The sequence below is a fragment of the Anabas testudineus genome, chromosome 24 (assembly GCF_900324465.2).
Source record: "Anabas testudineus chromosome 24, fAnaTes1.2, whole genome shotgun sequence".
NCBI lineage: Eukaryota > Metazoa > Chordata > Actinopteri > Anabantiformes > Anabantidae > Anabas > Anabas testudineus.
Genome location: NC_046632.1, coordinates 11,451,942 through 11,473,521, shown reverse-complemented (window position 1 = coordinate 11,473,521; position 21,580 = coordinate 11,451,942). Strand labels below are relative to the sequence as shown.

At 37.8% G+C, this 21,580-nt stretch overlaps 5 protein-coding genes across 5 annotated transcripts; 1 reads left to right on the top strand and 4 right to left on the bottom strand.

The window, feature by feature from the left end:
- The first annotated feature begins 379 nt into the window (after positions 1 to 379).
- Positions 380 to 6,454, top strand: tmem181 (transmembrane protein 181). Its single transcript, XM_026341914.1, has 17 exons — positions 380 to 489; positions 762 to 865; positions 1,551 to 1,618; positions 1,923 to 2,013; positions 2,156 to 2,274; positions 2,533 to 2,649; positions 2,757 to 2,837; positions 3,396 to 3,495; positions 3,609 to 3,739; positions 3,832 to 3,923; positions 4,017 to 4,074; positions 4,169 to 4,271; positions 4,359 to 4,410; positions 4,495 to 4,577; positions 4,664 to 4,753; positions 4,851 to 4,917; positions 5,171 to 6,454. The coding sequence occupies exons 1-17, from the start codon at positions 482 to 484 to the stop codon at positions 5,253 to 5,255; spliced, it is 1,449 nt and encodes a 482-aa protein (XP_026197699.1). The 5' UTR covers positions 380 to 481; the 3' UTR covers positions 5,256 to 6,454.
- Positions 6,455 to 6,456: 2 nt separating this feature from the next.
- dynlt1 (dynein, light chain, Tctex-type 1) lies at positions 6,457 to 7,941 on the bottom strand. The gene is made up of 5 exons (XM_026341915.1): positions 7,835 to 7,941; positions 7,596 to 7,637; positions 7,113 to 7,236; positions 6,941 to 7,018; positions 6,457 to 6,643 (listed from the first exon to the last, which is right to left on the bottom strand). The coding sequence occupies exons 1-5, from the start codon at positions 7,859 to 7,861 to the stop codon at positions 6,573 to 6,575; spliced, it is 342 nt and encodes a 113-aa protein (XP_026197700.1). The 5' UTR covers positions 7,862 to 7,941; the 3' UTR covers positions 6,457 to 6,572.
- Positions 7,942 to 9,852: 1,911 nt separating this feature from the next.
- On the bottom strand, positions 9,853 to 10,900 carry gtf2h5 (general transcription factor IIH, polypeptide 5). The gene is made up of 3 exons (XM_026341512.1): positions 10,799 to 10,900; positions 10,364 to 10,443; positions 9,853 to 10,207 (listed from the first exon to the last, which is right to left on the bottom strand). The coding sequence occupies exons 2-3, from the start codon at positions 10,396 to 10,398 to the stop codon at positions 10,027 to 10,029; spliced, it is 216 nt and encodes a 71-aa protein (XP_026197297.1). The 5' UTR covers positions 10,399 to 10,443; positions 10,799 to 10,900; the 3' UTR covers positions 9,853 to 10,026.
- Positions 10,901 to 11,350: 450 nt separating this feature from the next.
- Positions 11,351 to 17,649, bottom strand: serac1 (serine active site containing 1). The gene is made up of 17 exons (XM_026340662.1): positions 17,551 to 17,649; positions 16,974 to 17,074; positions 16,765 to 16,801; positions 16,505 to 16,647; positions 15,929 to 16,018; positions 15,257 to 15,388; positions 15,056 to 15,177; positions 14,835 to 14,963; positions 14,605 to 14,718; positions 14,064 to 14,226; positions 13,684 to 13,834; positions 13,437 to 13,578; positions 13,153 to 13,253; positions 12,904 to 13,001; positions 12,585 to 12,767; positions 12,346 to 12,489; positions 11,351 to 12,261 (listed from the first exon to the last, which is right to left on the bottom strand). Exons 2-17 carry the CDS (start codon positions 17,065 to 17,067, stop codon positions 12,125 to 12,127), a joined length of 1,980 nt encoding a protein of 659 aa, XP_026196447.1. The 5' UTR covers positions 17,068 to 17,074; positions 17,551 to 17,649; the 3' UTR covers positions 11,351 to 12,124.
- Positions 17,650 to 18,711: 1,062 nt separating this feature from the next.
- Positions 18,712 to 21,192, bottom strand: myct1a (myc target 1a). Its single transcript, XM_026340794.1, has 2 exons — positions 20,860 to 21,192; positions 18,712 to 20,015 (listed from the first exon to the last, which is right to left on the bottom strand). Exons 1-2 carry the CDS (start codon positions 20,912 to 20,914, stop codon positions 19,480 to 19,482), a joined length of 591 nt encoding a protein of 196 aa, XP_026196579.1. The 5' UTR covers positions 20,915 to 21,192; the 3' UTR covers positions 18,712 to 19,479.
- Positions 21,193 to 21,580: the final 388 nt, after the last annotated feature.

Genomic DNA, 21,580 nt, shown 5'->3' with positions numbered 1-21,580 from the left:
TTGTGTTGTCAGTTGCCATTAAAATCTTATCGCAAACCAGGAGAAACGTACTGACAATGCAAAGATAAAGGATGATCACATTGAGAACATTGAGATTTGACAAAGAGACAGAGTGATCACAGAAACAAAAATGCAACTCTGAGTCTGGGTGTATTGCTCCAACAAAAAGAGACGAGTCCTTCTACATGTGCCGAATAAAAATAGGTAATTATTCGTATATGACAGGTTCCACCATGTAAGTTTATTTAAAGAAGGAGGCGGAGGAGGTGGAGGAGGATGTAGGACGCAGCCATTCCTCCTACTTCGCTCCCTACGCGCTTACGCAAGTGCCCTTTTACGCCAGCCGTCGTCACGTGATCTGGCCCCTCCCACTCGGTGACGTCGCCGTCCAGTTGTCGCAGGCTGATGTTGGTACACGGATGTGGAGACGCGGCGAACATTTAGCTCTTTTACTCACCACGGAGGCCGCGAACCGAAAGAAATGGAGCTGTAAGTGCGATACGGATACACCCGAGACGCGTTGCTGGCGTGTGAATGCGTGAAGACGAGTGTTAAAACCACTGCGCTTCTCTTCACTGCCAACTGTTTCTGCTAGCATGAAGTAGCATGGATGCTACCAGTGCTGACATAACCGCACCTGTACCACAACCTCAACCACAAAACAAATACTACCTTCCACGTTTTGTTTGTTCTGCTTTCTTTTAGTAGGACTGACAAGTAACTAGTGTTTGTTAACCCTAACGAATGTCTCCCTGTGACAGACTAGCCCCCATGCGGCTCTACACCTTGTCTAAAAGACATTTTGTCTTGGTCTTTGTGGTGTTCCTGGTCTGCTTTGGCCTCACGGTCTTTATTGGGATTGCAGGTAAGTCTGATAAACGTTACTGCACTTGATGATAAAGCCGGGTGCTGGTCTCGAGTCGTAAAAGACGTGTTAGGTTTCAGATGCAATGAATATGAGTGAGCCTATCTGCCTGGTTATCTATTATCAAACGTATTAGCAAACAAAGAGGAACATGTACTATCTTAACCACTTCTTTCTGGATTGTGCAATGGATGTCGAGTTTCTACATTATTGGCATGCATTCAAATGATTAAACTACCAAAAAACAAGAAAAACTGACGCCATATGTATGGTTTTAGCCTGGTTATTTCCCATTTAGACCTGCAAATTATCGTTTTAGCACACATGCCATGTACATATACATGTTCCCTGATGATGCACACACTGGGAACTGCTGCTATAGCTACTTTTCAGAACCTATGTTGATAGAGTAAAGTGTTTTTACAAATAAACCTTTTACTTAAAACTAATAGAAAGCAGGCTTATTTATGCATTACAAATGTGGAGAATTGTTTTCTCAGTAACTGCAGACACATACATTTCACTCATCCAAGTAGTAACAACTACAGTGATCTTTAAATCAGTCTACTTGTCTGACTTGATGAGTTGTGTGTGTTTCTTTTTAGTTTTAAAGTAAAGCAAAACTGTTTTTTTTTTCTTGAGAATTCCATCGAGACAAACATATTTGTTCTCTTCATTTTTGTAGGTCCTAAGATTATTGCTGAACAAGAGCACAATGGTGACCAGCTACTTGCAAAAAATTTCTCAGTTAAGGTAAGATATTTCTAAGAAAGACACGTGTGTATTTTTACTTGTGTGCCAGTTTTGGCTGCCTGACAATTGGGTAATGATGTGACATGTACTGTATGTGTTTTGGCAGTGTATTTGAGAGAAACCCTAAGTCTACGTTTGTTACACTTTCTATGTTTGTTATTTATGTAAATCATTCACAACTTGAAGCATATGATGTTCTAAAAATTACATAATTTGCAATTTCTAAGTTTTTTTTTTTATATAAGTTTAAAATTTTTAGTTATATATATCATGGTAATTGACATCATCTGCTATATGTTTTCAGACTGGGCCCTTCAACCTGGTTTCTCCTCCCCTCACTACCTACAACCAGCAGCTATGGCTCACCTGCGTGATGCAGGCTGAAAACAGAAATAGTAAGATTAAACAATGAGCTACAGATAACAGCTGTTACTGTGACAGTTGAATGTCGAGTACGATATCTAGCTTTCTCTTTGATCATGCTGTAAACAGACTTGCCTTTAGTTACTAACATGTTGTTACTCTTGTCTGTGTCAGTGGAAGAATTCCATCGGCATTTCGAGATCAACGTTGAACTAAAGGGAGTGATGCAGGATGCCAGTGTAATGCGCATCAACAACCCGCATCAGAAATCACGAACACTTCACTGCGGGGCTGTAAGTGTCAATCACCAATTCTTGCAGTCTGCTGGATTGTCATTAATCATTCAGTCCAGCAGCAGCAGCAGCAACCAGCACAGCTGTGTGAGTTAAAAAAATGAGGTTGCACTGCAGCAGTGAGTGCACGACAATAGTGGGATCGTTATGTTACATTAACAGATGTAAATATCTTTTCCGTTTTAATTCATTGGTGCTCTGTATACTGTAGTTGTTGACTGAATAAGTAGTGATACAGCAGCTTTTTTCTCCTTACAGAAATGTGATGAGATCATTGTGCTTCATCTGGGCTATCTTAATTACACGCAGTACCAGGTGGAGGTCCGCTTCAATGACCTTGAAAATATCACGCATGAAATCAAGGTCAAGTTCGTGGTAGGTGATGAATGCTGGCAGACGTCTTGTTCTAGCTCATAAAACAAAACAAAAAAACTTTTTTACAATTTTATTTATTTATTTTTGTCTTCTTGTGTTTTTCTCAGTGGAAAACGTACAATCCCACCTTCTCACAAGTAGAAATCTGGTTCCGGTTTGTCTTTGTGGTGTTGACCTTCATGGTAACGGTAAGAGCACTGGTTACTTTAGGTCTTCCTCATCTACAGTACAGACCAAAAGTTTGGACACACCTTCTCATTCGAAGGGGTTTCTTTATTTTCATGACTATGAAAACAAGTGCTAAGCATCTCTGGGAACTCCTTCAAGAATGTTGGAAGACCATTTCAGGTGACTACCTCTTGAAGCTCATCAAGAAAATGCCAAGAGTGTGCAAAGCAGTAATCAGAGCAAAAGGTGGCTACTTTGAAGAACCTAGAATATGACATATTTTCAGTTGTTTCACACTTTTTTGTTATGCATACAATTCCACATGTGTTAATTCATAGTTTTGATGCCTTCAGTGTGAATCTACAATTTTCTTAGTCATGAAAATATTGAATGAGAAGGTGTGTCCAAACTTTTGGTCTGTACTGTATGTAAATTAATTTAATCAAAAGATGAGGAGCATACAGTCAGTACAAAACAGTCATATTCAATGTGGTGCTGTACAGAGGACAACAGGCATCATTTAACTGAAACGGGGACTTTCAGATTGCAGGATGATATTCTTTTTCTTTGTGTTCCAGTGTATGTTTGCACACTCGCTGAGAAAGTTCTCTATGAGGGACTGGGGCATAGAACAAAAATGGATGTCAATCCTGCTCCCATTGCTGCTTCTTTACAATGGTAAGTTTCAATATTTTCACTACATTTTACCTTTTAATCGTGATATAATCTCTTGTTGTGTACATTTCCTGTATATTGTATTGAAATTGTTATATTTTTAATTTTCTCTTCAGATCCATTCTTCCCCCTGTCATTCCTGGTGAACAGCTGGTTTCCAGGTACACTAGATGCTTTCTTTCAGGCACTCTTCCTCTGTGCGCTGCTGCTCTTCTGGCTCTGTGTTTATCATGGCATCAGGGTCCAGGTTGGTCCTTTATTATTTCAATATTTTATTGTTTTCCTCTAATTTTATCTCATTACAAATCTCATGTCATATGTTTTATGTTGATTACACAGGGTGAAAGGAAATGCCTGACCTTCTACCTGCCAAAGCTGATCATTGTAGGTCTTCTGTGGCTCTCAGCAGTTACTCTAGGCATATGGCAAACGTAAGTGTGACATCACTGGCCACAGCTTGTCTGATTCAAACTGTGGATTACACCAAGACGTACACAAACAGTTTTCTTTTCCTGGATTTGCAGAGTCAATGAACTCCAGGACCCCACCTATCAGTATAAAGTGGATATAGTGAACTTTCAGGTGAGATTTTCACTTTTAAACTCTATTTAAATAACACCCAGTGTTTCTTTTTGTTTGCTCGGAGGGATGATCATATCCCATTGTCTTTTCTCAGGGTATGAAGGTCTTCTTCCTGATAGTCGTTGTCCTCTACATCCTCTATCTGATTTTCTTGATCGTCAGAGCTTGTTCTGAACTCAAGAACATGCCTTACTCAGGTATCACAGCACAACACACATCGCTGTATTTGATTCCGATTTACCTTTACTGTGTTGGCATTAATGCGCCATGTTTTCAATCACTAGATCTCCGGCTGAAGTTTTTGACAGCTCTGACATTTGTGGTCCTTGTTATAAGGTATGTTTATTGTAAAAACTAATTTAAAAAGGATTTTTGAAAGGTTCAGTTTCTTTTAATTTGATCTTTTCCTCTTTGCACCAGCATGGTCATTCTCTACCTGAGGTTTGGTGCCAAGGCTCTTCAAGACAACTTTGTGGCTGAATTGTCTACTCATTACCAAAACTATATCCTTTGAACGGTATATTTACCACAATTTTACTTTAAATGTAATATATCATGATAAGCAATGATTCCTTAACTCCAGACATACCAGCTGAATTTTTATCCTTCTATGGTCTACTCAACTTTTACTTGTACACATTAGCATTTGTGTATTCACCCTCCAAAAATGCTCTTTATGGTAAGTCATACAGCACAGCCATTAGTAATTCTTAAGTCTTCTCTGTTTTCTGCAGTAGATAATCTATCAACACATCTTGTTTTGTTTCATTTCTCAGACTCCCAGTTGAAGGACAATCCGACTTTCTCCATGCTAAATGACTCAGATGATGAAGTGATATACGGGTAATTGTTTATTAACTGTAAATTGGGTAATATTTCAAAAGATCATAGCTTCTGCAATTTAGCCAATTTAGTATTTTGCAATGAACTACATGTTGAATGTAGACTGGAAACATGAGGCACTACAACCAGTTTTTCGCTGTAGAAGGAGGTAATGTTTATGGCTTTTGTAAATTCTTGCTCCTCAAACTTTGGCAAGTTGTATTCAGTGTAAGATCTTTGAATGAACCCCTTTGATGTTTCTTTCTTTGTAAAGGAGCGACTACGAAGACATGCCTTTACAAAACGGACGTGCTATCAAGGCAACTGCCAAGTACCACGATGAGAGTGACAGTGACTGATGGATCTCTGACTGCTCCTCTTCTGTGTCCCGTGCTGGAAACTAGTATCATGTCCATGTGTAAATAAGTATTTGCATTGGAAATATGAAATGATGTACTGTAAGTGTACATAAATATATTTTTAAAAAGGGTAAGTTCCATGTCTACTGAATGTACTGTAATTTTAATGAAATTTATGAAGCCGCTCAGGCTTTTTCCTTCATTGTTTATGCGTCAGTATCACTGAAAACAATAGAAACCACTAATGTAAAATAATAGTTTCGACCAATTATTTCCCACTCATAACCACAGTTCTTCACAACCTGATTGGGAAATCAGCTCTTTTGTTTGTTATTTTAATGCTTTCTGTTGAACCCTTGTTTTCTCCTCATACTCATACTGTTGTTTTTGCCATTCCTTTCTACTGCATGTACGTGGCCAAATCTGAGTACTATTATACTTTTGGAAGAAAGTTAAAGCTCATACTACAGCAGCTGCACTCTAGCAGCAAACTGTGGCTCACCAGCACTAATGTGATTTAAGTGCCTGAACAGTATTGGCTGTTTCCAAATCAAAAAAATAATGCAGAGAGCCTTAACTGGATGTACTGCATGTACCAGTGATTCTTTACTACTCATCATTACCAGTTCTTTCTTTTGAAAGCATCTAGCATCTTTCTAATTGCACTTATATAAGAATTGTATTTATTTTGCCAAAAAGTGATATTTGGTACTGTATTCTGATGACCTGGATGGGTGTAGGTGAATCTGCATGGACTCATCATGACATTTCTAGTCCCAGCACAGATGGCCAAATATATTTTGCCTTGTGTTATTCTAAGTAAATATTTTTTGCCATAAGTTTTCTTTTTGCCTGTGATTTGAGCCTTGCAGCCATTTTCTTTAATAAAACTAGAGCTTATGGACAAAAACAGCCAAAATAAATATTCTTCTTTTTAAGTAGCATCTCAACATGTGTTCTAATCAAGACAGTGCCTTGTCTTTACATCCCTCTGTTTTCTTCTAAATGGCATTCTAAATGTATAAATGCTTCAAAGTGTTTCATCAGTTTAAGTGTGAATGCAGTTTATTTTGATTCTGGGTGGTTTAATTGGGTTGTTGAAATGCTGAAAGTACTTGTAATTTTTGTTGCTTCAGGAGATAAAAGCTGTAAATGTAGCACAGTTATTTTACATGTAAATAAAGAAAACATATATACAATTCCACATGTTTTAATATAATGCATTAAACATAAAAACATAACTGTTTAGACAAATATAGTCAACGTGGGCAAACATAACGTGCTGGCTCTCAAAATTACATGAAATCACATGAAGGTTCAGATGGACAGCCCAAAAACACTGACGATACAGTACATAGACTTGTTTTCCCATCTCACTGCACAACTTCCTGTTGGGTGAAATACAAAATAAATTCAGTGACAGTATAGCTGTTGCATTTACACATAAATCTTGACTTAGTCTGCAGTCGTGCCAGTGTACAACTCAAAAGCTTGACTGAATTTTTTTTTAAGACAGGCAAGAAAACATTTGCCAGATTCACGTCACTCCTGCCTTGGGCAGTTGAACTAATTACTGTTTAGGACTTTGGCTATAAAGATTGCTGCTCAAACACCCGTATTGTTTCTGAAACAATCCACTAAACAACTTGTACAGCAAACTGTGAACACAGATGTGTTTTATTTACCATCAGTAGAGTTGTCCCAGAAGCATGTGCTGGCTGTCTGCAAACCTGCTCCGTTTTTTTGCATGATAATACAAGTTGCTTTAGGGGACGAAACACACACTGCATTTTAATATAATCATTAGAGCACAAGTACCATTGTCTCATATGATATATGAGGTATCAGTGCACATACCAATATATTTGAAAGGCTTTCCCATCTTGCTGAGTTGACTGAGGCACTGCTCCACTACACTGGTCGTCCACTGATTCACTCTGCTGTGCTGGTAGGTATTTTTTCCTATGGTTGCTTCTATTGACTGTAGAGACAAGTAAACAATAGAAACTGTAAACGAGACTGTGTTTAAATAGAACAGCACACAGTATTACATATCTTTAAGTAGGTTTACAATAAGTCTGTGAAGCTATGTTATAAGTACATTACGTTTCAAACGCAACTAAACCAGCACAATACTTAAAGAAAGTGTAATTAAAATTAGTTATAATTATTAAGTTGTGTGGTTTAAATCCTGTGGTGCTGATATAGACGGTCCCTAGCAACCGTTGCAGTGTCCTTAGCAACTGGCGATCTGCTAAAAACAAAGTTGCTAACATCGGCAGCAATAAAAGCCAAATTTGTGGATAATTCAAAGGGCATCCAAACTGCATTTATGCTTACCTCTTTTATTATTTTGCTCACTTCATCAACGACGAACCCAGTCTGTTTGATATAAAACAGAGTCGTTAAGGCTAACTAGCGCTAGCAGACATCACTGCTACTCATTTAACTAGTCACTTATCTGTCAGCTATAATCTGATTTAAAAAAATACAGTTGTAGAATTGTGTGGTACTAGGAGCTGTTCATAATGGATGAGAATACTATACGCCATAATTTATCTTAAAGGTATCAAACTCACCTCTTCTTCTGTCTGATAATCGTCCATGGTTGATGTTACTGCGTCAAGTGAACCACGTTACTCCAGACTTCCGCTGGTTTTCAGAATAAAGGCGTCATCTCTAAAATTCATTCACCATGAAAGTGAATTCAATCATTGAAATAAACAAATGAATTAAACTGCTTCTTTTGAGAAAAATAGAAAAGGATGAACTTACTTTAAATGTTTTGAACTTTCAGTTGATATATACTGTATATACTAAATATATAATTTGTTTTTGAACAGATGTTTCGGGATACATTGTTTTATGAAGTTAAGGTATTATAATTTTGAAAGTATAAATATAAACAAAAGTTTGATTCATAGACAAACTGAACAAATAAGAAGCCCAACCCAAACTTAATTCTGAGAATTCAAAATCTAACAAGAATGTAATTTCTCCTATTTGGATAGGAGATAGTTATAGATAGTTATAAAAATAAAAGTTGGGGGCATGCCAATTTAACCTTTTAACATAAGAATATTATTTTAAATAATTTTATAAAAATAACAAACTAAATTTCAAATGGTAAAAAAAGCGGTAAAGATAAATAAACACCAAAAGATCTATATAACTGCAGAAATGTGTGGAACAAAAACAGCACAGGTTGCATGGTTTTTTAACCATATAATAAATTATTATTGAATTAGCGGATTGCTTGTTTTACTATAACCATTCACGGAAATACATGTAAATGTACTTAACATGAGATACTTCCACCTGATAAATCACTTTAAAAGAGAAAAACACCGCTTTTTTCTGTCCATCAAGTGTAAAAACCCTAAATCAACGTTAAATTGGCGCAGTTGGTTCACATTAACCGTTCACAGGTTTTCAGGTAAGTTATGCTAAATAGTCATGATTTATGTTTCAATAATGTGTTTTGGTTTTAGCCAACATCTACGTTTGCTAGTAAAGGTAATAATGATGTGAGGTTAGCTACTGCTGCTAGCATAAACAGCATGTGTTGTGCTAGGCTAGGTTAGCTGGTTAAAGTTCGGTAAAGTTGATTAGGGCAACAGACATAATTAGAAATGTGTCTAATATTATTTGTTAATACGAAGTTAGTGTCACAGTTCAATTCATCCAAGTAGCTTAACGTTAAAATAATGTTAAACCAAGCAGGAATTTACGTCAGTCGCCCACAGCTAACTTGTCTTAGCTTTAATCTAACTGTAGCTTGTTGGTTGGTTAAGAGAACACAGCTTATAGCTAGAAGATGAATCTGGTGAATAGTGAGTACACTTCTGAAGGTCTGTGCAGAATACTGTAGTGTACATTTAACTTGATTTTCATAACAATCTGAACAGAAGTTTGAAACGTGTAACTTTTCAATGCTGTTGTTCCCATGAGCTTTGACCTATCGATTATTTTTATTGGTTTTGAAAATAAAAAGAGGCGGAAATGGATTCACAGGCACTGGTCCGTGAATGTCCACCTAACTTGAGGTTAAATTTACTGAATTAAGTAGACATCAATGAAACGTTAAGTCGACTAGTAATGGCTTCTTGGACAGTAGCTTGTTACATGACCACCAATGGCAATAACCAGAGTTTACAGCTATAGAGATGATTTGTAAACAAGCAAAAGCTTATGTGCTTTAAATACATGTTCCCATCTCTAACACTTGATTATTTTCAGCTCAGTGGTCCCACATTGGTGGAACAAGCTACTGAATTGCATGCCCAGCAGCCTCACCCTCAGTATTCAACAAACAATTCAAGGTGGAACCACACCTTGTATCACAAATGTATGTATCACAAAATATTTTCTTAATCTGACACTCATGTCTAAAGTGAGATAGATATTATTATGAAACTTTACCGTTTATTATTTACAAACTCACTCTTTTGTTTTCTTATTGTCACTCCTTTCAAGCCTCAATAATAAAACTGAGGAAATAGAGAAACAGCAACTAATATCTGCAAAACCTTTAGGCTAAGAAACAAATATATGGGTCCCATTCAAACACACCACAAATGAAGCAAACAAAGCGATCTTATGCTCAACCAAGAAGCAAAATGTGCTTATTTACTTATCAAGTCTTTTTACATTAATGTTACAAAAAATAAGCAATCATTCAATCTCAGTCTGCAGGTAAAACACTGCAATCAATACTCAAAGAGCATTTAAACAAAGGTCCAAGGAGAGAGATATTTGATAACGTTGAATGTTATTTCTGCGTGATGGGAAATGAATTCTGGTCCATTAATTCACCAACTCTTTCCTGGAGGGTGTGAACCACCTCTGCAAGGATGAAAACGTGTGTGTCATCAAGGTCCTTGAGGATGAATTTCTTTCCCAAGGCCATCGTTTCGTCCAGGTAGAGGAGGAACTGTTTCATGGCAGGATCACTGGTCCATTGCACAGAGAGAAACAAGGAAAAGTCATTCAATACGTAACTAAATTTCTGTGTAGCATGTCACAAACAGGAGAGACGCAGCATTTACATTAGCACGGCTTGTTTAGGATATAAAGATGTGTGGGTACACGTTTACAGCGCTCCTTACCATTCAACAAGTACTCCTTTGTGTACGTTGACCATATTGGCAGATACTGAGAAATCGAGGCCAACTGAACTGCTCAAGACCTGCAGCACAATTAGGAGATTTTATTTCCCTGAAAGTGAATAGGAACAGTAACATGGCGATGGGTACATTTAAGACAGTAAATACAAATTGTTAGTGAAATTATAAAAGTCCGTCTTTTCTTAAGAAGTTGACGTAGTTTATCAAAACAAAAAACATCTTAATAACGTTTGAAGAGCACAACTTCTGACTGATGATTTGAGTAACGTTGCTAGCTTAGCTTGCTAGCACCAACGGCAACGTGAACTCTGGGGACTTTCTATCGATTATAGAAGATAAAACACAGAACGAACTAAACTGCAAATACATGTTTACACGCATATGTTAAAGCAATAAAGTTAAAACACGAGGACGAACCTGATGGTTGTTGTTGTTCCCTTTGTATGCCAACGTTTACCAAAGCATTGTGGGATTATATGATGGTGTCTGACGAGGGACAATCTTAAAGGGGGAAAAAAAATGGCGAATGAGCTTAAAGTCGTTTTTAGCGACATCCCCACTAGTAGTAATTAATTTTACCTGGTGTAAAAAGTTGCATGTTTATTTTGTATAAGCCTGTTAATTCCCATCCGTAATTAGTTTGTTAGCCGTTGTTTTCCATTCCATTGTTGGCATTTGCCAAGAATATAAAGATGGATAATGAGGAGGATCAATGCCCTATTATGACATATGTCATTTTATATACTGTCAATTATCGTACATACTGACATCACAAAACAGTAAATTTTCTGACAAATATAATGTAAAACTAAGTAGATGGCCAAATGGGAATGTGTATAATGTAAATGTTCACATTGATGCAACAGTTGTATACAGTAAAGCTGACCATTTAGCTCTTTACATACTATGGATGTAGTAAAACACTGCAGTAGTAATACGGTGAGGAAAAAAAAAACACACACACACACATTCAGGAATGAGATATGCATTGCAAATCAGCTTTAGGATAAAAGTGAAGCAGTGCAACAAAGTGCATAGACAAGACAAATTAAGCCTCAGAGTGTATATTTACTCATTGTCAGCATTGCCTGTGGCAACCTGGAGTTTAAACGCAGACATAAAAAAAAAAAAGAAAAAATCCTCCCTAAATAAATAAAACGGCCTGAATGAACATGACTAAAATTACAGGTTCATCTGAGGTACAGTAAGGCTCGGGAATTAATATAATTTGGCACACAATAAAACTATCATATTGTAGATAAAATTAAATCCATAAATATAAAAAATAAAATTATAAACCATTAATGTGGTTAGAAATACTGAAGAGCAAGAGTGGAAATGATGGGTCAGTGCATGTTTAAGTAAAACAGAAGAAGCATTATGTATTACAAGTCTAAATTAATCAAATTAAAATTCAGGAAAAAACTAATTTTAAAACCTTTTGTAAACATAGTAATCATGATCTTTAAAAAAAAAAAAAAACTTACTAGTGACAAAAGCAAATCTAGAAGGATGACTAGAACACATTTAGCACCCAGATCTCTTGTCACAACTTAAAACACTTCATATATCAATGTGTAAAATGATCATAATTCCCCTAATTATACTAGGATCAAGTCAGTGGGTCTTTGTTATCAAGGAGAAGCAAATATGTTTCCATTTGGCATTGGTGTGTGATGGTACTCTCCTTCAATTAAAGTATTTAGTAGGCTCTGTCAGTGTTCTTATGTTCATATATTGCAGTCAGTGGCTGATGTAGCCCTGCAGTGCTTCCTGGATAAACTGGAGACTGCGCCTATACAGGAATGAGTCCTTCTTCTCTGGCTTGCAGATGTTTAGATGATCTACATCTACCTCAATGAGCTCTCCAATGCCAACATCTGAAACCAAATAAAGGAAAGGTTCATGCATTCATATTTAAACTATACATCACTTTATTTCCCATATACATTAGTGTTACATACTTGCTGAGTGTGTCGGGACCACCAGTGTTTTGATCATGGGACCAATGTTTGTTGGTAATGTCTCTGCAAAGCTCAGCACCTTGAATTCCTTTTCTTTGGCCATGTTCAGGAAGTTTTCATTCAGGTTACGCAGTGCTGGTGAATCTGAACACACACAGACAACAACGCGCTGTGGATATGAAGCAATCTCTACAAAACAGTAAGTGGATTGTCTTTGACCTCAGAGCTTATTGACTTACCTTTGCAAAGTTCTCTGACTTCTATAGAGGGAAAGAGGAGATATCTGACATTGACTGAATATTCGGCCATAGAAGTGCCGCGGTGAGGAACGCTGTAGAACATAATACCCTTTGTGTTCTTTAACAGCCCATTCATTTCGGGGTTGTCTGAGGCATCCAGCAGCATTTTCTTTACAAGCAGTCCTGACAGCAAAAAAACAACAAAACAAATGCAGACATGCAGGTGTGAAATACAGCCAAGCTGGTTGCAAGTTGCATTCCAGAGATTTGAGTAGAAATCTGAGTAGAAATGCTTCTGTGAGAAAAAGGAAAAAAATACCTCCCATACTGTGGGCTACCCAGATCACAGGCCTCTCTCCAACACCTGCTAGCTTTAATTTCTTTAGCAGCTCTTGACTTCTGTAGGCCAAAGACTTTCTGGAGAGTCAAAAGCATGAAGTATGGTGAATATAGGAAGATTCAAGGGCAATGAGACATTTTACTTTATTTTAGCTGTAGGTAATAGCTTTGCTATATTATCTAATACGTAAACACCAGTGGAAATTTAAATAAACAGGAGATTCTTTACCTCTGATTCTCAGCAGGACATTTGGCCATCCAGTCACTGAGGTGACTGTCATACTCCACTGATAGCACTCTCAGATTTGGACAATCAGCAGCCAACCATGACTGTCAATAAAAGAGACACAATGAGAGATAACTCATTTACTTAACGAATAATCAAAGCTTTACATTTAAGTGAAACACAAAACACCACCAGGTTTCTCCGAGATGTAAAGGATACTTATAGAGTGCCACAATAATGTAATGTTGTTGTTAACATTGATTAGAGGTGCTAAGAGGAATTCTCACCTTTGGCCAGCACTCTGTGTAGTTGTCCTTGCTTTCTTCCTCTTTCCCATCATCTAATATATTTCGGTCCTTCTGCCTCCACGTCTTAAAAGCTGCCCCTAGAATCCCATGGATGAACAAGACATCTGCTTTGATTGGCTGGCTGGAAATAAAAAAAGATTGTAAAAGGTAAGGGTAAAGGTTTTGGTACAGAACATGACAAATTATAAACAAGGTTTTGAGACAGTAGATTTCATTGTTTTCCTACTTGCCACGTGTTTGTGGGTGAAGGATGTAGATGCCATCTTGGTATTTCTCTTCCACTGTCTCCCTGTCGAGATTGGCCAGAGCACGAGCTGCATGGGATGCGTGCATGACATGAGGGGACTGCATCATCTCAGCCAGGAGTGATACCCAGCCTGGAGGTGTAATACAGGTAAACAAAATGTGAACAATCTGATAGGGGACAAATTAGGTCTGGGTTGACAACATTTAGAATATTGAGAAATGTTTTAATTGTGAATATGTAATCTGTAGACGAAATAGGGACATGCAAAAATAGGTTTTAAATCTTTTTTTTTTAAACAACGTCCTCACTACATGTAAGCACAATCCTCTATGGAATAACCTTTTGATTTACAGACTTACCCGACTGTGCTATGGCGTGGTGAACACTCTCATTGAGTGCAAGGTTTCCTATTATACGAACAATGTTCCTCTGAATTTTCAGGGAGTCTCTACGGATCTGATAAACCCTCTGGAGGAGCTGCAGACCCCCATTGGCAACAATGTGGTCACAGTGACTTTGGACCTGCGGGCAACAAATATATTTCAGTAAGTTAAGACAATTTATTCACCTCACCTGAAGATCAAAAACATTCTCCCCAGGGATTATTGCAGCTCACTGTTCATGTGTGGTCCCTATTCACTGGTGAGTTAATGAAGTAACAGATATTTTAATTGGCAAAATGTAATAAAAAGAGTACTGTAACCAATTTATTTCAATTAAAGCACTACACATACATACCTACATACTTACTATACAAGAGCCTCGCATCCATGAAAACTAAGAATCAATTGAACAAAAAAAGGGGGAGCTTTCCTTCTGAATTATTTTTTTTCGTGAATTCTGCAGAAGAGGAATAATATGTGCTGTGATCATATTTAGATGCATAATGGTCATTTTTACCTTTGAGTGCTGTACCAGTGCCTGTAGACAGAAGGACTCTACCTTCTCTGAGGGGACAGAGGTTAGGCTCTGGGCATAGGGAAGCCCATTGCCACCAAAACACCAAAGACCTCCCTGCAACGTAGAACAGCATAGGTGTTGGTGACAGCATAAATACTTTTGATAGGCATACAGAACTCTTTTTATGTATTGTAGGCTGATATAATCCTAAAGACATAATATATCATTACCCGTTGTGCTGCCATTGACTGAGTGCTTTCTCTGAGTGCCAGTGAGGTGAAGTACTGAACACATTTGTCTACCTCAGACAGAGGCAGAGATGCCAGTAGCTGCCTGAGTCCATCTTCTGCTGACAAACCCTGTGAAGATGTGAATACAATATCAACATACAACAGGATCAGAAGGGGAATAGCCAAAGTTACTGCCTTCAGATTTCTTTGAGGATCCCTACATCTTCTAGATCAGGTAGTGGTGGTGGGGGCAGGAAGAATCGCAGATCTACGTGAGAAGTCCGAGCTAGGCCCACAGCTGTTCTCTGGTCTAGAACCTGGGCTGCTGTCTGGTACTGGTAGTCTGCAACATTGACAAAAAGTGTGAACTAATCTTATTTAACTTGTTGTATAATCAGTTATTATTGATGTGTGTATTTTACCATGCCAGTGGTGATTGTCTGCAAGCTCCTGTACAGCCTGTAGTCTGGTGGATTTATCGGTTGACTGTGTTCTCTTCAGCAAAACCCATAGTGCCACTTCATGTGGGTCTGCATCCACATGGCTAAAATGCTCTAAGACATACAAATATAGACCAAGCCTTAGAGTACAAGGAGGACAAATGTGCCACATATGTCACTACAGGCAGCGTTAAAATTTAGGCTATCAGACTAACTACCAGGATCTGCAAAACAGCCATCCTTTTGGCAGCTATTCATTTTTAAAAGGTCAAATGTTAATGTCTCACTATTAAGCAATATTATAAATAAGCGTGTGATATAGTTTACACATCTGTCAGTTTGCAATAAAAGATAGGGGTGATTAGTACAGCCTTATTGTAAAAACAAACCAAACAATCAGAATTATTGAGTCTTCTATAGAATTACACATTGATTAATGTGACATTCAAAAACAGGATGTCCATGGGTAAGGCAGGTGTTTCCGTTGGCCTTCGTGTACACAAACCACATAAAAAACAGAAATGGCAATTTCAGTTGTTTAGATTAAATAGTTTAACTTCTGCTTTCTAATACAAGAAACCCTGGGGGAAGTACTACATTGCGTCTTTTTAGCACAGTTTTCAGGTGGTGTAAAAGCAACTTTTCTGTTCTTACCATCTAGTGACTCCAGCAAAAGCCTAGAGGACATTTCCATAAACCTTCGTGCTGCTTTATGAAGTTCCTTCCTTGCTTTATATGTAAGCCCTGAAACAGTGTGAAAATAAATACCACATTTTAAAACATTTTGATTACATCTCTACAGCAACACAACAAAACAAGAAATTGTTAATCTAGTAGTGGTTGTTAGTTGGTATCTACTTTGTTGTTAGTATTTCCATTTAATCAATGAACCTTGACTTGTGGAAGTGAGATCAGTGAACAGACTGACCTACACATACAAGCAGGAAAGATGACAGAGAGCGGAAGGAAGGGAAGAGAGGAAGTAATGATAACAGATGTCTCTGGACACCTTGGCATGGCAAAATTAGTATGACTGTGTGCCCATACAAGAACTAAATCAAGCCACTCAGCATATTTACCAAATCCAGCTGTATGTGGGAAGTAGGACAAATGTCCAAAAAGAGTGCAATGGAAATCGTACACTGTTCTAATCTTTTATGTTTTGTAAGATGGGTTTTAAAAGGAACACATGACAAAGTTTTACTTTAGCCACAAAGTTTTCATAAGTACCTGCAGTAAGATTCTCATTTTCATCTGAGGGTGTGGCTCTGAGATAAATGTAAGACTTGTACTTCTCTTGAAGAATAGCACTAGTGTCAACTGTTACAGCCTTGTTCAGTGCTACTATCTCGTAGGTAATAAAAAGACAGCCCCTGTGGAAAGATAATGGATAAAATGTTACCCAGTTAGTGTAATTCACAAAAAAACAGATCAGATTTGTCTATTAAAGAGTCAAATAATAAAATCTTCACGCATATAGAGTAACTTACCCCAAGACAACCGCACTGGTTACTTTAGCAAACTTTCCTAAAAGTCATGAAAAGAAATCAATATAAAAGAAGGTTGTAAATATGTTGTCAGGAAAGCATCATGGTTGACCACATGTATTTATATGGGTTTGGTTTATTAGATGACTGACAGGGCCTTATGTAATAAGGTGTGTGCATGTTTACTGTTCATCAACTACCTAATAACTTACTTAAATCTTTCCACTGAAGTAATTTCCTTGTCTCAAGAGGACCAGCTGTGCACAGTGTCCGACAGCGGATTAAACGAAGGGCTGCAGCAGACATCCTCCACCTGCATGTTCCCAGTAAGTTGAAGCCAGGTTACATCAATCAGATCACCAAAGGAAACTAAAGACATAGTCCTCGTCCATGATCCGTGATACTTTGGCATTTAAATAGCGGTTTAAGTTACCCTTACTCAAAACTATCATGTTACTCTAGGAATTCAACTAAGTCAAGTAATTATTGTGGGGCATCAACTCATTTCTAAGTCCCCTAGAGTGGGCTTAATCTAGCTCTTTAACTTGGTAGCTATAAATCAGATGCAATCTCAATAAATCGTTCAGATTTATAATACATCAAAACAATCTTTGTAACACTCATAACTAATTTCAACACCGCAGTCAAACTAACAACGGGATAAGCTTTGTTACCGTTAGCTAACGCTCACACGAACTTATTTAAGATTTAGCTTTAGGCTAACGTGCAATCTTTCCGCTGACAGTTATAGTTGAGTGATTCGTAGTCATTGTTGAACAATGACATTACCTCTTTTATCGCCTGTGAACTTTTTTAAAGATCACCGAAGTGAATATTCTCCACGACCTCAGCGCCCGGTTCACATTATAAACAGAACGTAAACCTGTCTCACAAATAATACGTCATCAAGTGCGACCACAAAGTTTAACTCACTTTAAACTAAAAGTAAATATCCTGGCCTTTTGAAAAGTCCTTCACTAAAGCGTTTTTCATTTTATTTCAAAATGTATTAAACTTATTGCTGTTGATAACATAATCTTTTATTAGATTTTATTAGGTGTTTATATTTTTTACAAGAATCCTCCACTGCAAAATGTAACTGGTAACTAAAATTGTTAAATAAAGTTAGTGGAATAAAAGTACATTATTTCAATCTATAAGGTAGTGGCATAAAAGGTAAAACCATAAAACTTAAACTTTAAACTTTAACTTAACTTAACTTAACTCCAGGAAAGAGAATTACCTCACAATTGTTCTGAAGTATAGCACTTAAGTAAATGTACTTAGTTACCACGCCTGATCAATATTATACTAAACATGTTTTATTTTTGATGTAAATGTACTTACTGAGTCATTAGAACAATATAATAGCTGTGATGTTTTTTGTGGTTTGGTTGTCGGGTCTTATTCTGTCCTCTAAAGCTTAAAGGCACCTTCACCTCCCAACTTGACTGGTGTTTATCAGTTCTCCACAGAAACACTGGCCAGACTGGACATATAGCTAAAAGTCTATCCCAAGAGGGTGAACAAAATAATAACTACTACTGTTTTATATCACTATAATACAGTAAATAAGGCAGTCCAATGCAACAATAGTATAATACATACAGCCTGTTGTAAAGATTGTAATGTTCACAGAAAGAAGTGAACATGGGACAGGTGGATTGACACTTGTATTAGATAGCATTATAATCCTATTGTGTCTACTAAAGGATTTCTATGCAGTGCAAAACAAAACACAACAATCTATAAATATTATTTGTCTAACACAGTGAACAGAAACAGAAAACAGTTGAACTTAATAAACATGTCTAAAGTAGTATTTGTTTGAAGAACTACTTTGTTGGTTTGCAGGTGTTTGTGTTATTAGTTCCATGTGTTAGGCCAGATGAGGTTACTGCTTTGTTTGTATTCAGACGCCCCCTAAGTTTTATATGGAAGAAACAGCTGTTAGGGGTGTGATTCTTGCTTTTATTGCTTTAACTTCTGAGCAGAGTTAAGTAAATTACATTTCAAACATACATATTATACCAAGATCTTATGTAAGTAATGCCCTCTGTGTATTTGTGTGTGTTCATACTGCAAATTAGTCTGAATGCCACAGACACAGAAAACCACAGCACTGGAAAAAAAAATCTGTGTGGCAGCAATTAAGACATCAAAAGAGTAAACTGTTGTTTTTAGCTCTGTTTACCAAGTTTTGCGGACATCTGCACCTATTATGAACACTTATCTTCATTTGGGATACTTACATAACGCACATCTTGTCTTGCATAGATATTAGATCAATAGGGACAAAGCAGAAGTCTTGCCTTGCATCATAAATGTGCAGCCAAGAGCATGCAGTTGTAGATACATATTTTGTGTAAGCATACATCTGTGTGAATCACCATTAAATACAGTCTGCTGTTATTTAAGATAAATAATTACTGTTCATATAGAAAGCAGCCATTTTCACATTGCTAAAAGTGTCAAGTGACTTTTTTTTTGTATTGAATGATGAAAGGCAAGTATGCCTATGTCGATACCAAATACACATCAACAAACCAAATGACAAACTGTTTTGGGATGTTATTGTGTTGTGTAGAGCACACGATTGGCCCTGACTGTCTTGTTTGCAACATCTGCTTATTTAAATCCAGTTTATTCCAGTATCATTTGTAAAATCCATTTACAACTCTGGGCTCATTCACTGTCTCAGCATGGTGCTGTCACTTCTCAGGTGCATGTTTCTTGATAAGCTCTAATAATGCTCTCATAAGCCGGAGGTGGGGTCTGAGTGGCATGGATTCCCCTCAGGCCGTTGTTTCCCCAGAATGACTCGGGTCTGGATGGGGTAGCTGCTGAATTAGCGGATCCAGTTGATGTGGTCAGAGTTGGTGTGCGAGGCAGCGTGGTCTGGCTTCCCTCCTCTGCCTCCCTTGCAATTTGGCTGCACTGAAGGAGAGGATGGAACGTGGAGGCCCTGAAGCTAGATTTGTGCCCCATTGGGTCTAGGTGATCTGGGGAGGATGTCTGGCGGTGGAAGCTGAAAGCAGCGCTGACCAAACTGTTGTTGCTGCGCCGGTCGTAGCTGCTGTTGCGATTAAAGCCTGGACGTGTGCGGGAAGAAGTGCGTGATTGACGAGGTGGGGGACGGGTGATGCTGGCAGAGCCTGCTCTACGTCTGGACATCCACGTCAAGATCACATAAACCAGGGCCCCTAGGACAAGGCCCACCGCAACGGACACACAGAAAGCTATGATCAGAGGGACTGTGAAGACAGGAAAACATCAAACATTTTATGGTCTGTGCTGCAGTGTGATCATTACTTCACAATCATCATTCAAGGCCTTTTCACTCTTAATACTTATGTAGATGCAATACATTAAATGCACTTTACATCCTTAATAGTCTTTTTTATCTTCCCCTGGGAATGGAAAGAATTTTAATAAGAATCCATTGCTTTACAAAGATTACTCAAAACATCTGTTTATAACAATTGGAGGATAGCCAGCAGTGTTTTGCAAGATGGTGTCCGTTGACGAAATAATAATAGGCTTTCCTTTTTCATGTTTACCAGAGCAAGTCTCTTGGATTCAACAAACTCATGCATTTCTTTTAACTTTTGCTCATTGCCTCTTTGCCTTTTAAGTAGCATTGCCAAAATAAGTGTGCACGAGAGCAGAGAGAATGCAGGAGCTAAGAAAAATCCTGTTGGACTTCTGCCAGGGAAAACAAATCAGTTTCCTTATAATACAGTTCAGCGTTTAAAAAGGAATAAACCAGCCCATGTTTCCACAGTGTTTTTCTTTTTTTCTAAGACTTTAGCGAAAGGGAAAGCCGACACTGGTCAAAAGTCATCTGGAAATGACATTTGGGAAAACTGAGGAAAAAACACAGACACCATATCAGTACCTCATGGATTTGAGTATTACTATAAACTGTAGTTCTCTTTGAATATTCTAATTAGTTTCATAAGGCAATACTCAAAAGGAACCAGAACCACATATTTTAACTACTCCAGAGGTGATTAAAACGTACATTTTACTGATCAGAGAGACCACGTGAAAAAGTTAGCCAGTTAAGAGAGAAGGGAAGTTTAAAAAAAATCTCACCAGCATCAAAAGACTGAAGTATTTCCAGAATGAGATTTGTGGTGTTCTCAGCCATGACTTAGTTTTGTCCTAGGAGAAGAAGAGAGACCCCTTTTTAGTCTTTTCTCCCTCTCTTCTTTTCTTCTTCTCCTCTTCTTACAGTTTTTGCCTTTCTTTTCTTCTGATGGGTTTTCCTGTCTTTCTGCCTCCTCTCTTTCCTGTTCTCTCACTTTCTCCCTGTCTCGTCCCTCGCTCACTTTCTCTGTCAGTATGTCTGTCTCCCTCAGAGGGAGACTCAGCCCAGAGGCACACAGGACTGGCGGCAAACTCTGGCAGTCATTGTGTTTATGGAAGTGGAAAACTACACTGTCACATTTCCTGCTTTTCTGCTTGAAATTAGCAACAGGAGTGGCTTATCTATCCTGGACAGAGATCCTGGAGGTGGGGTGATGGGTTATTGCTGTAATCACTTCCTCTCCCATTCCTTCCTTCAGGTTGATTGATGTAAAAGTGTGTCACCCAAGTGTGTTAAGATTAAGTTTTTCAACTCTCGCCACAGGAAGCTCTGATATTTTTGTTCGTTTAAGAAATGAAAAATATTTAAGGCTCATATGTTTTTCTTTCACCACAGTGACCAAAGACGACACTTGTGCTATTAGCTGCATCAGCATTTACAGCTCTGGGCCTGAAATGGACGTATAAGTCAAAACCACAACTGAAATTGATGATGGCAATACTGTAA